This window comes from Mycteria americana, chromosome 5 (genome assembly GCF_035582795.1).
Source record: "Mycteria americana isolate JAX WOST 10 ecotype Jacksonville Zoo and Gardens chromosome 5, USCA_MyAme_1.0, whole genome shotgun sequence".
NCBI classification, from domain to species: Eukaryota; Metazoa; Chordata; class Aves; order Ciconiiformes; family Ciconiidae; genus Mycteria; species Mycteria americana.
Genome location: NC_134369.1, coordinates 70115420 through 70128115, shown reverse-complemented (window position 1 = coordinate 70128115; position 12696 = coordinate 70115420). Strand labels below are relative to the sequence as shown.

Sequence of the window (12696 nt, the reverse complement as noted above, 5' to 3'; positions counted from 1 at the left end):
CAACCCAGCTGTGCCGGCAAACCCGTCGAAGCTGCCGTGGCAATGGGTGTTGAAGAACTTGCCCGTTGCACGCAGGGGGATGCTGGGGGCGGTTGCAAGAAGGTTGTGTCTTCTGGACAGAATTGTTTTCAGTGGTTAAATTTGCACTCTTAACAAGTCAAAGGGATATTGTGTAGTTAATTTACATGGCCTTAATCTCGGCCATTAAAGATGGAGAAGATGCTCCTTCGTGAAGTCCTCTGTGCTCCTGTCAGTGCTGAATCCTGCAGTATAATCAGAAACACTTTGCTTTTGATGGCTGTGTGGCCCTTGCCTTTGTTTTTCCAAAGAACCAGTATAGCCTGCAGCGGGGACTTCCCCGGCCACCTCCTTTTGCAGAACGTGCTGTGCCTATTGCTCCGTTTTTATGGCAACTCTTCCCTGCGTCCACACTGGTCTGTTCACCTCCCCTCCTGCTCGGAGCTTCTCTGCAGCAGCCGCTCGGGTGGAAAAGGAACATTAGGAAAGTACTTAATGTATTTTTAGCCTCTTAGAATGTGATGTAGCTGCTGGAAACACGGAGGAGAGCCAGCACCATGTGAACCGAAAGGTTGCAGCGCATCACCGGCAAATTTTCCGTCGAGCATTGGTGCTCCTTGGCACCGTCGCGGAGCTGGGGTGCAAGGTGGGTCGTGGGCGCTGGAGAAGGGAGATTGTGCACGTGCCTTGTGTGATACGAGGTGCAGACTGTCTATCTGTCCTCTCCTTATGGGTGCTGATGATCAAAAGGTCCTTCTGTCCTTCAAAGAGGTCATCTGCACTTAGATCTGCACAGAAGCCGACCAGCTAGGGAAAGGGGGAATTCAGGCGGAAGATGCTGGGGTAGCACTGAGCCGTGCAGCCGCCTTGGACCTAGAGGCTCATAGCTGTTGGGGTGGGTGCTCCAGGAGGGAATGCGCAGAGCCCCGATTGCCACGAACAGCAGCCCGCAAGCCCTCCTGGTGTCCAGGGCTCGTTTGCAGACCTTCTGGCTGCTCCCAGCTCCTAGCCAAGGCTTGCTACAGGGAAAGAGCTTTGCCACTACTCCCCAAATTTCTCCCCAAGTCGGGCCGTTAGGCCTGCTTTTCCTCTGTCCCACATTTTCTTCTGCTTTTCCCACATTATCCACCAGGACAAGTGGTTTTGGGGACCTGGGAAGAAGCGGTCCCCGGGATGCAGAGCTGGCCTCTCCCGGCCGCTGCAGCGCGGAGACGCAGGAGGTGCCAGGAAGCCGCGGGTGCCGGATCCAGCAGGCACGATGCTGTTTGGCACGGCTCCCGTTGCCTTCCGATGTATAGGATTAGGTCCTCCGGCTCCGTGCTGAGGTCAGCTCTAGCGCAGGCATAAATTCAAACCCGTCTGAACGTAGCAGGGGGAGGTTGGTGGGGTTTACACACCGCGCTGCAGCCTCCCGGCCCATAGATGTGCTTAGAAACATCCCCGGTGTCTGCTTGCCTGTGTTAGCTGCGGTTTTACATCAATTTTGGTGAGACGAGGAGCAGGATTCAGGTTCACTGGCACTTCAGTGTCAGCTTGCATCTCCGTCTTGTGCAGTTGGCAGGTCTGCAATAACCTTTATCGTCGAGACTTTTTTCTTTTAATTAGTGTCGGTTGCAATAACGAACAGGCACATGCTGAAATTCTTATTATTTGGCCTTTCGTGGAGGGAGAAGGCTGCCAGGTTTAACGGCGAGGGTATTGATGCGCCCTGGATGGGGTACAGAGAGGGTTTCCAACAGGGTTCTCACTTTGTTTTCTTTAATGTTGGTCTTTTGAGTGAGGCTGATTTAGGAAGAGAATGATGTAAATTCACCCAAACAAAGTCTTGTGAATGGGTCAGTGTGCAGGTGCTAATTACTGCAAATAATAATTGAAATCCCTTCGTCTGGAAACATGCTGCAGTTCACCTTCGGTGAAGCTGCTGCGGCGGGAGCCAGGGCAGAGGTTCGCATCCGCAGCAGCGTTGGAGAGAAGATCTGTGTGGTAGGTGGTGGGGAGTTGGACCATTTCGCAGACCAGTTAATCCAGTTGCAGGAAGGCTGGGACCGGCGGCGGCCTGCCCTTGGTCGATATGCTCGGTGCAAATTCAGACTTGTGGTTGAAATATCTTTGGTTTTTGCTCTGTCGCTTCAACTTTGCTGCGATCCACCCTATGTGAGATGGGGTATGGTCTCTCCACCCCACTCGTGCTTTTCATCAAGCCAAATAAGACCCGATTCACGTGGGTGCTGGAAGTCATAGAGCCAGCAGAAGTGTTGTCATGGGCTCAGGATTAATGAGCATAGAGCCACGACCTGTTAGAGACAGGATATTTAGCTTCTGCTAAGCTTACCAGAAACAAGAGTGGAAGGTGACTTGAGTACTGAGTCCCGAGTCCCTCAACCTTCACTTGAGAAAACACAGGACATCAGGGAGCTCTTTAATTCAGACCAGAATTTATCCTGAAGCCAGATAAATTCAAGCTTAAACCAGAGAAATTCAATTGGAAATGAAGGCAAACTGAAGTGTTTGGGACACGCTGGAACAAATAGCCGGTAGACGTAGGGTTGGGGTTTGTCTCTTGGTGGCCATTCATGTCACGGGAGATGTCATGTTGGCCAAACAGAGGTTGTTGGGCTGTGTTCGTATGCAGGGTCAGGTTTCTTGACCCTTTTTGCTCTGAAATGATGAAGACACTCATGCAGCTGTAATAGGTGTTAGATACCGGCACTGACTCTGGCAATGACCTCGGTTGCTGCAGATTTCGGTGATTTCGATGGAAGTGCAGCATCTTGCGTGCGTGTACGGAGGAGCTGGCGGGCAGTGATGAGCTGCTGGGCCTTTATGCAGCAGGAGGAGTCCGGGTGCTGATTTTTCTGCCTCTGCCCAAAAAGTGGGTGCCTCCACGTAGCTTTTCCCATTGCCCGGAGCCGGTGCCGCATCGGTAATCCAGGAAATGGTGAACAATGGGAACCTCTTGTGGGAGCTGCTGAGGAAGGCCTCCTGCAAAACCTTCCTGCAACCCCAGAAATAGCCATCGCTTGCACTGGGGCCGCCGATTTCAGGCTCGCTTGAAGCAGTTGCAAGCTGCCTGAGCACGGATTGGATTTCTGTTTTGCTGTTGGCCGTCCAAGGCATGAAAACCTCGGTGTCGTCCATCCCTAGGAGAGCTTGGTTGCCATCCAGGAGCACCCAGTTCGTCCCTCCAATCCCTAATGCTGCAGCGTGTCTCTTGGCAAGATCAGGGATGCCAGCCTAAATTTTTGGTACAAACTCACGTGTTTTCTCCCCGAGTACATCTGAGAGTGCCGGTCCGTTCAGCCCTGCTGTGAAGGTGCTCTGTTTGGTGGGTGCCCTTCAGATGTGCACATCTCACTCTTAGTCATTTCTTGCTTGGATAAATTATCTGAATGAGCTTTTGAGAACTTTTTATGGAAAATGTTGTTAAACTGAAAACAAGGGCATAACAAAACAGTAATTTAAGAGCAATTTACTGACAACTGGAGCCCTTAAATGCAGACTAACCATTGTGGAGCAACGATACCAACCTGCTATTTGAACGTACTCTTTGTCACTCGGAAAGTCCTTGGGCAGTTTGTAAAACACTTCCAGTCTTTAATTGTTGTCCTTGTTACTCATGATAAGCTGTTGTCTAGCTCATAAATTACACATCATTCATCTCGTCAAAACCTCAGTCAACATATTTGTCTACTTCACTTGTGAAATGCGGTAAGTCGTATATGACAACAGGAGGATAACCCAATTTCTGCTTTCAAAATGAAAAGGTTTATCTTGGCTGGGGTTGGTTGGTTTTTGGGGTCTCTTTAAGCACTTGAGAGGTATCCCACATTGCCGTTGTTCCCTGGAGACATCTCGCCTCGTGAGACACACGCGTTCGTGTGCCTGCGCTGACAGCTCCTCTCGGCCATCCCTCCGGGCAGGGTCGGTGTTTTCGAGGTGGGGGCCAGAGGTCTGTTTGCAAAAATCAAAAACAGAAGAAAAAAACAGGCACTTAGGTACTTCAGGGTTTCTGAACGCAGGCACCAGTGTGCCGCCTGCCTTGGTTTTTGCAGGCGTCCACAGGGACTGTGTGTATCCCTGCCTTTGTCCATCCAGGCTGGCTTTACCTTCGGAAAACGGCGACTGTTCCCGGTACATCATTATCAGCTTCAGGAGCTCCACGTGTCTCGCTGGCGGTTGAAATAACCCAGTCATCTATCAGGTTCAAAGTAAAGGCAAGAAGGTCCTTCACGTAGTGCGGCGTTAGAGGTGGTTCCGTCACCACCGGCCGTGAAGGCAATTAACAGTTTGCAGGGATCCAGAAGTGACCAAGCAAATTTGTGACAGAGAAGTCTGATGAGCGCTTATTAAATCGACAAACATCACCTCTTTCTCAAGCCAGAAAGCCCCTGTTTCAGGGATAGCGTTGGACCTATTCATAGCACAGCACAGGTTTCAGCCTTGGAAGCAGGACCCGGCTATATTTGGTGCTATATTTATTCGCAGGCACCCTGCACATGCATCAGCTGTGCTGTATGGCAGCAAAATCGTATTGGGTGGGTAATCCTAAGTTAGAAGGTAGTTTCGCATCCCACCTTCGTTCAGCCTCTCACCCAAGAGAAGGAGTCCCGTAATCAAAATTGGGATTTTCTGCTTCGAGGGCACTGGCAGCTCCCATCCCGGCCCGGTACAGGGGTCACAGGGCTGGGATGGGAGCTGGCTCCTTAGGGTGCTTGTTGTCAGCTATTATTTTAGCTCATCTCCAAAAGGAGATGTCAGTGCAATGACAGCAACGGGCCGGACAGGGATTTGGGGGAGTTTCAAAGCAGCAAGGTGGAGTTTCTAACTTTGAGGCTTTCTCGATGCTCAGATTTGCCTGCTGCAAGTATCAGTAGTCTTGCCGTCCCGTAGAGCGGCGAAAGCCTTGTGACGGAAAGCCTCAGGCATCCTTGAAGCAGCACCCGGGGGAACTAATGAGGCTGTAACGTGGTCGGTGCCTGCGACCCCGTACACCACCGCGGGTAGCGTGCCGGGACCCTGGGAGGTGGGAGCCCAAACCCGGGACACATCCTAACCGCGGCTGACCGGGGGGGCTTGTTCTGGCAATAACGGCTGAGGCATCCCAGGTGTGCGGGAGCGGTGGCAGCAGGTAGGGAGCTGAAGCGAGGGCTCCTGTGTTCAGGGAGAGGGTGCAGAGGGGCTTCGGGGGGGTCGCCGGCCCCTCTCCCCCTGCCCAGAGGCAGCTCCAGCTTTCCTCCTCCCGCACCACCCTCTCCAGATCCCTCTGTTTTCTGGCAGATAGGATTAAGCCTGACCTTCCACCCCATCTCGGAGAGAGCCAAATCTCTTTCGGATCTAATTATTTTCCATTTTTGTTTAATTGTGCACATCCTGCTGCTGGCTGAGAAGGAGAGCGGCTGCTACCCGGGCCAGGGCAGGGAAGGGTGCCCGGCCCCTTGCCGGCTGCGGGCTTTCGGATCAGCGCTCCATCTCTTGGGGCTGTGATTTCAAACCCCCAAATCTCTTGGAGGTCCGAGGCGAGTTTCCCAAGAAGCGGCTCTGGCACCATCCTGTGTTTCTCCAGTGGTGACCTTCACGCTCAGCCCCCCGCCCCGCGCGAGGAAGAGGAGTCCGGCCACGGCCTCCTGTCTCCCCCATCCTCCTCCCCTGCACCCAGTTTGCACCGGGCTCTGCTTTTTCTGCATGCGTTTCGCTGCCTAGCTCCTACGTACAAGTGGCACCAACTTCTTTTAGCAGTGCATTGCATGCCTTTTTTTAACGATCTTTTGATTCTCAGTTTATCTGAGCTGCTGCAAAATCCCGCAGCCTCTCCCCGCAGGCGGTGTTGGGCTGGGGTTTGGCTGTGCCAGCCTGAAAGCGCTGCCGAATCGCCCCGATGGCAATGATAAAATGTGGGGGGTGATAGGGGAATGGGTGACATCCCTCTGCAGGAGGAGGGGAGAAAATAAGACGGGTTTTCAACCCACCGGGCAGCTGGCCGAGAGGCGGAGGAGAGAGAGGGGACGGAGAAATCAGATTGAGCACGAGAGGAAGCTTTACCTGTAGCAGTTACATCTGCAGATGGAAACTACGGAGATGCTCTGGTGGACCTTGAGTCCCACTACGCTCGTGTATTTTTTACAACTTCGCTTAGGTTGAGCATTGCTTTTCCAAATCCTATTTTTTAGCACCAAAACAACCTCACAGCATCTCCGTGGGCACAGGAGCGCACCCAGAGTACCAAACCTTGGTTCTGCTGCAAACGAAGCCGTTCCGTCTCCACCAAAGCTGTGCCGCGCCGTGTCCCTTGCACTTCTCGGCACAGCAGCACGAGATGGCTCGGGCATGCCGGCAGCCGGGTCGGGAAGCGGCTCTGGAGGAGGGGTGGGTCTGCGCAGAAGTAAATACCGCTGCAGAAAGTTCCAGCGAGAGCCGTCGGCGTTTCCAGCAAGCCATCTAGTGGCTTCCTATTAAAACGGTTGCACGCCTTCAAACTGGGAAGGCGAAGCTGGAGGGGCGAGTGCTGCTCACCACCGCGGTTGTGTCGAGGCACTGACGTGCAGGGTTTGGCCCTAATTGGGAAAAGGCCCTACTGTAATAGCCCTCTTCTGGGTCACGGGACGGTGGGGTGGTGAAGGGTTGGGTTCGCTGCTAGACGGCAGCGTGGGTCTTCCAGAGGGCAGATCTGATGGGTGATCCTACAGATGGACGTCCAGATCTTCATTTCACTGTTGTGGGTTTGGTTACCCTCGCTCAAAAACACATGAGGGATAGAAGGATAATCAATGATATAAGAGCAGCTTCCTCTACAGTATGGATAGGAGACAGCAGACAGGGAGGGAGAATGTAAAGTTTTGGGGTTTTTTTAATAACCTGAGAACTCAGGGCATTTCACTTGGTGAAGTTTTGGGCAGTGGGCTTAAAGCAAACAGAAGGAAGTCCTTTTTCACCAGATGGTTCAGTTGTGGCACCCTTAGGCACAACCTGCTACAGGGACTGAAAGTTTGAAGGCTTCATAGAGGGGTTTGGTAAACGCCGGAGGAGAGACTGGCTGGGAAGCGTCAGTCGGGTGGTCTAGGTAGATCCTGAGCTATCCTTGGCTGGTGTTTGTATAAGCTCTTCAGAAGAACCTCCAGTGATGGAGATTTCACGACGTCTGTAAGCAATCTCTCCCTGCCCATCACTAGCCCTACCTGTAGGAGGTAGTTTCTTCATGTCCGACCTCATTCACCTTTGCTGCAATTCAAACCTATTACTACAATCCCCAGGAGACATGGAGAGCAGCTTGTCCACGCCGGTCTTCACCTCTCAGACAGATGACAGGCTGGCTGGTGCAGTTTTTATGTGCAACACGGCCTTTTGACTGATGTTCAGCCTCTGATACTTCCTGACCCCAGGCTCTTCCCCGCCTGGTCCTGCACAGCGCTTTGTTCCCACCTGCATGCAGATGTTTGCACCTACTTAATGCAGCTAGTTTTTTTCTGACTTTTCTCCAGGTCTCAACATTGTTTGACTTCTAATCCATTTTCTGGAGCGTTTTCATTTCTCCTAGCGTCACACCTGCACGTTGACTACATTTATCACATCACCCATATCACCAATGACATACTGGGTAGTGTCACGGCCGGGACAAGTCTCCTTGCTCAGCACATCCTCCCCATCTGACGGTGAATCACCAGTAACGACTCTCTCCGTATGGTTTTCTGAAGAGTTGTGTGCCCACATTAGAGTAGTTTCGCCCGAGCGTGTTTCTCTGGCGTGCCGCTGAGGAAGCCGCGTGCGGCAGCACCTAATGAATATCAAGATATACGGCGCTGACTGCTTCTCCAGCTATTCACAGGCCAGTTACTCTGTCGCGAAGGAAATTAAATTGTTCTTGACAAATGGGTGTCGGCAGTCACTTATCATCTTGTTATCTTCTAAGTGCTTACAAATAGGTTGTTTCATTATTTGTTCCATCAGTTTTCCAGGAGTTGGAGTCAAGTGACCAGTTTGTAATTCCCTGACTTTTCCTTTTGCATATTTTTAAAGCTAAAGCCTATGTTTGCTTTTTTTCTGGTCTTCTAAAACCTCTCCTATCTGCCGTGAGCTAACAGAGGAACAATAGCTCTGCGGCTGCTTCAGCTGAGCCCTTCCCTCAATACCTTTGGGTATCGCCCCAGGCTGGCGGATGGACCAACACCCTGGTTTGGTTATTGCCCTCCTGCTGGGACGCTTCTTCCCTTCACTCTCTGTGTTAGCTCATTTGAATCTTGACCTTTTCCATTTCCCAACCCGTCCTTTTAAAAGGTCAGGTTTATCCACGAAGTGCTTTCGTGTAGTATTTTGTGTAACCTGCAACGATACAGAAAATGTGGGCCAAATCGTGACTGTGATTAACATTAGGACAACAGCAGTGGAGCTACGTGGCTGTAGAGGTGGGTGTAATTTGGCTTTTTTGGTGATTTTCAGGAGCATCTGGTAGCTCTTGGTGTCCAATTTGGCACACCTTGCCGTGACGTTGGTTTTCGGAGAGCGGTGACCCCCTGCCTGGGAGATGCTCACGCAGTGGCATCACGTATGCAGACATCCCTTTGGCGTGTCGTATTTACCCTGCCAGGGTCTATTTATTCCTTTATTAGCTCTGTTTGCCGATTTCTCAATTCTCTTCTTTTTTTTTTTTTTTTTTTTTTCTATTCCTTCAACAGGAATCATTAACCAATGGCAACAGGAATCCAAGGATAAAGTGATTTCCCTATTGTTAACCCACCTGCCTTTACTGAAGCCCGGAAACATCGAGGCAAAAGTCGAATACATGAAACTCTTGCCTAAAATCCTGGCCCACTCGATCGAACACAACCAACACATCGAGGAGAGCAGGCAGCTGCTCTCCTATGCCTTGATACACCCTGCCACCTCCTTAGAGGACAGGAGTGCCCTGGCCATGTGGCTCAACCACCTGGAGGACCGCACGTCGGGTGGCTTCGGCAGCCAGAGCAGAGGTCGGTCGGATTCGGTGGACTACGGGCAGACGCACTACTATCACCAAAGACAAAACTCCGACGACAAACTCAACGGATGGCAAAACTCTCGAGACTCGGGCATAAGCGTCAGCGCTTCCAGCTGGCAGGACAAAAACCTGGCGTGCGAGAACGGCCATCTGCCCCTCTACTCCTCCTCCTCTGTCCCCACAACCATCAACACCATCGGCACTAGCACAAGCACCAGTAAGTACCCCCGGGAAGCTCTGGGGACAGCCACCCACGGCCGCTCTTCACAGCACGGTCCCCCCCATCCCGCTAGAAAATATTGCTTTGCCGTGGTTAGCGGAGGGGCTAGGTTCATCTGGGCCATAGAAAACTCTTTTTTTTTTTTTTTTTTTTTTAATTTCCCCTACCTGCTTTTTTATTTCCTGCCTGCCTTTTTTTTTTTTCCCCCTCTAGTCCTGTGGGATTTTAAAGACCTGGCAGCTGGAGAGGAGGGAAAAACAGCCAAGCTGTAAGAGCAAAAAAATGTGCGTTATCGAAGGGAACCCCTTTTATTTCGTGTAGCTCCATGTAGATTTGCAGTTCACGTTTCAAGAGTTTCTAAAGCAAGCGGGGAGCTGATGCTTCGTGTCCAAAAGTGAGCCGGGCGACTTGAGGCAAGTCCAAAAGTGACCTGGAGACGTACTGGGAGGAAATGGGATTGGGGCCCCAAAGCGCAGGCATCGTTTTTGGAAGCAGGGCTGGGATCCACCGTCTTCAGGGCGTATCTGAAAATGTTCCCTTGTATCTGCGGCGCATAGAGGTGTGAAGCTGGTGGAGATCAGGGCGTTTAGATGCACAGTCCTCAGTGTTTTCCAGGAGAGTTGGGTAGCTCTTCCTCTCTGGAGACCCTGCCAGGCTTTGGTGGGAGCGGTGGATGGTGCAGAGCCCGTCTTGGACACTGGGAGATGCCGCAGAGCACTGTGGCTGGAGAGTTATCACTGGTTTTGCGTGAAGATGTAGTGCAGCTATAACTGGTTTTTAAAGCAGCTGTTGATGCCTGTGAGCCATCCTTGGGTGAGGAGGAGCAAAACATCTCAGCAGGGTTCAAGAGCTCCTCTGCCCACCCGCTGCCTCTGTGGAGGGCTGTCACGCCTGCCGTGCTGTCACCTTGGGTGACGGCCACCATCCCACCTGCGAGGCTGGACGTCCTCCCTCGCTTTGGGGCGTTCAGGAGGTCTCTCTCCAAGATGCCTGGCATCTCCCTAGATATAAGGGATGCAGAGAACACTTCGGGGAGGAGAGGCTTCTTGCGGCAAGGGCGCTGGCTTCTCTATCAGCGTGCGGAAACCCACAATTAAATAGCTGAAAGCTTTAAAATGGTCACTTAAGGCTTCTGGGGTTTTCCCTCTCCTGTAATCGGTGCTTTTTTTAGGTGGTGTTTCAAATCGATGATGATAAGAAACGCGGCTCTGGGTTTATTGCTGTAGCACCCTGGTCCCTGCCTCTCCAGTGTCCATCCTTGCAGGCAGCGCTGCCTGCTTTGCCACATGGGGATTTAGCAGAAGGGTCTCAGCTTCTTTGCCAGCTCTGAACGTCATGCCCATCCCGTCCCCCGTCTTTGAAGCCCTGGCTCCTGGTGCCGTGGGATTGTGTGAGATTCAGCTTCTCCGAGAGCTGGGTCCCTGCGCTGCGGAGGAGAGCTGTTTCAGGGTGACCAAGCTGCATGGGAAAGGCTTAACAAGGAGGCAGGGTGAGAAGAATCGTGAATGTATTTGCAGTTGGTCTGTTAAAGCTCTCCAGGGATTATATTTTGGGGGGTTCTTCCTTGTGGTTTTTGCACGCCTGGCAGTTCAGAGGCTTTGCATGCCGGGGAGGCAGTGGGAAGAGGTGGCTTCAGAAGGGATCTGGTTCCTTGCGTCAAGAGCTGGAAGCAGGGGGGTCTGATGGGTGCAGCAGGTTAATCATTGACAGGGGCTGGAGCTCCGCAAGATGCATTAGGTCTTGAAGGACGCTTTTCAAAAACCCCTTTGTGTTTCTTTGAGCCTTTTTGCGCACAGACTTATCTCGTAGCAGAAGTAGCGACCCACCTCTTGCCCAATGGGGTCCCCAAGTATTAGCAGAAGGTGCTGAAACCCAGGCAACAGCCAAATCACTCAGCACCGCCCGAGCTGCCGCACTGCTGAGGTTTTTCCTAAATTCTCCAGAATTAGGTGTGCACAGCGCTGGAACAGGACCATTTGTGGGTCTGTCACAGGGGTTGTACAGCCCTGCACGTTACCCTGGTCTTTTGTTGGAAGGCTGCGTCCCTCCTCCATCTCTGCCGCTCGCTTTGCCGCGGCATCCCCTGCCGTAAGTCCCGGGGCGGCAGCCAGCCCTTGCCCGGTCCGGTCCTTCCCGGCATCCCGCAGTAGCTGCATTTCGTGGCACCGGGGCAGCTCGCTCGCACCGTCTTGCTCTGAGCTGCAAGATTTATAGAGTCCATATTCAGGGAACCTTTTCCCCAAGCGTCACACTGGGTCAACACCTATTTCTAAGGCTGAGTAGCTTTGCAGAGGCATCTGAAGACATCTGCAGCCCAGTCTACTCCTAAATGTTAAGCTGTTGTAACTTCTGCTAACGTATTTTGGTGGCAGCATGTTCAGACGACCTGCGGGCTGAGCTGGAGACAACCCGACCACGCTTCGTGTGTTAGTTCATAAGCTTCCTTAACGCAATATTTGCTCAGACACAAGCACAGTAAGTCCACAGACAGATGCTAAAAAATAAACACGGCTGTCAGCCTTTGTCCCAGCCCCTTGAGTCAATCAATACGTCCATTAATCTTTTATTCCAAAGCAAAGCCCTCAAACCGTTACTGTTTGTTTAGGTTTTAGTGTTATTATTTTTAAATTCTCCCTCTTGCTCGGAGGTATTTATCTGGGCAGGGGCTTAATCCAGCAACAGCGTGCAGCGCACAGCCTTCCCCGACCCGTCCCCGCAACGGCACTGCCTGTTCCTGACGCCGAAATGGGGCAAAGTCTTTCCCGGAGGAGTAACGTGGTGATCTTGCCCGAGGTACTTTCGTCTGGTTTTGTGTCATAATTAAGTGTAACGCTATTACGGCGTCGGGTTTAAATATGGGTAGGTGGAGCTCATGTGACAATTTGCTTTGTGCTGTCCTTGTCTTTGACTCGACCTAGACCCAGGCTTTGCGACTTGGCTCAGGCTTGGTTCATCTCCAGCTCTCTCTTAACGGTGCTGGCTGGTGTTAGCCAAGGTTTGAGGAGACGTTGCTGGAGTTCTTTGCAGGGCAAGTCTGGAGTGCTCTGAAGGCGTCGCTCTGGATTTACCACAGTAATGGTGATCCAGGGGCAGGACCAGAGCCGTAAGTGATGGGTTTGGGTCTGGAGCAATCCGAGGGCATGGACTCACCGGAAGCAATGGAAGTTCATGCCCATCCACTGCATCACCATAATGGCCCCTCGGCTTTCTCAGCCCATCCCGCGGAGCTCGAGCTGCAACTTTAAACCAAGCTTTAGTGTGCCGGGAGTAAAGGCAGCCTGGGCACGGGCTTGGGAGCGCAGGTGGGCAGGAGGCCAGAGCTGCTCCGGGCGCGGTGGGACAGGGTGAAGCCCAGAGCCCCAGCTCTGCGGCCGAGTCAGGCGGCGGTTGCAAAAAGCCTGGGTTGCACAACGCCTTTGCAGTGGAGACGGGGCCTGGAAACTCTGAAAGGACAGAAAAAAGCTGCTGGCTTTCAAAGCTGCAGACCAAG

At 52.3% G+C, this 12696-nt stretch overlaps 1 protein-coding gene across 6 annotated transcripts in view; it reads left to right on the top strand.

The window, feature by feature from the left end:
- The window catches only part of SAMD4A (sterile alpha motif domain containing 4A), a 106838-nt gene that overhangs the window by 57558 nt on the left and 36584 nt on the right, over positions 1 to 12696 (top strand). For all 6 annotated transcript variants that reach the window (XR_012776036.1, XM_075503914.1, XM_075503912.1 and 3 more), the window contains exon 3: positions 8685 to 9203. Coding sequence is in view for 5 of the 6 variants with exons in the window: in XM_075503914.1 (XP_075360029.1) it covers positions 8685 to 9203 (519 nt within the window). In the remaining variant the exon portion in view is untranslated. The remainder of the gene's footprint in view (positions 1 to 8684; positions 9204 to 12696) is intronic.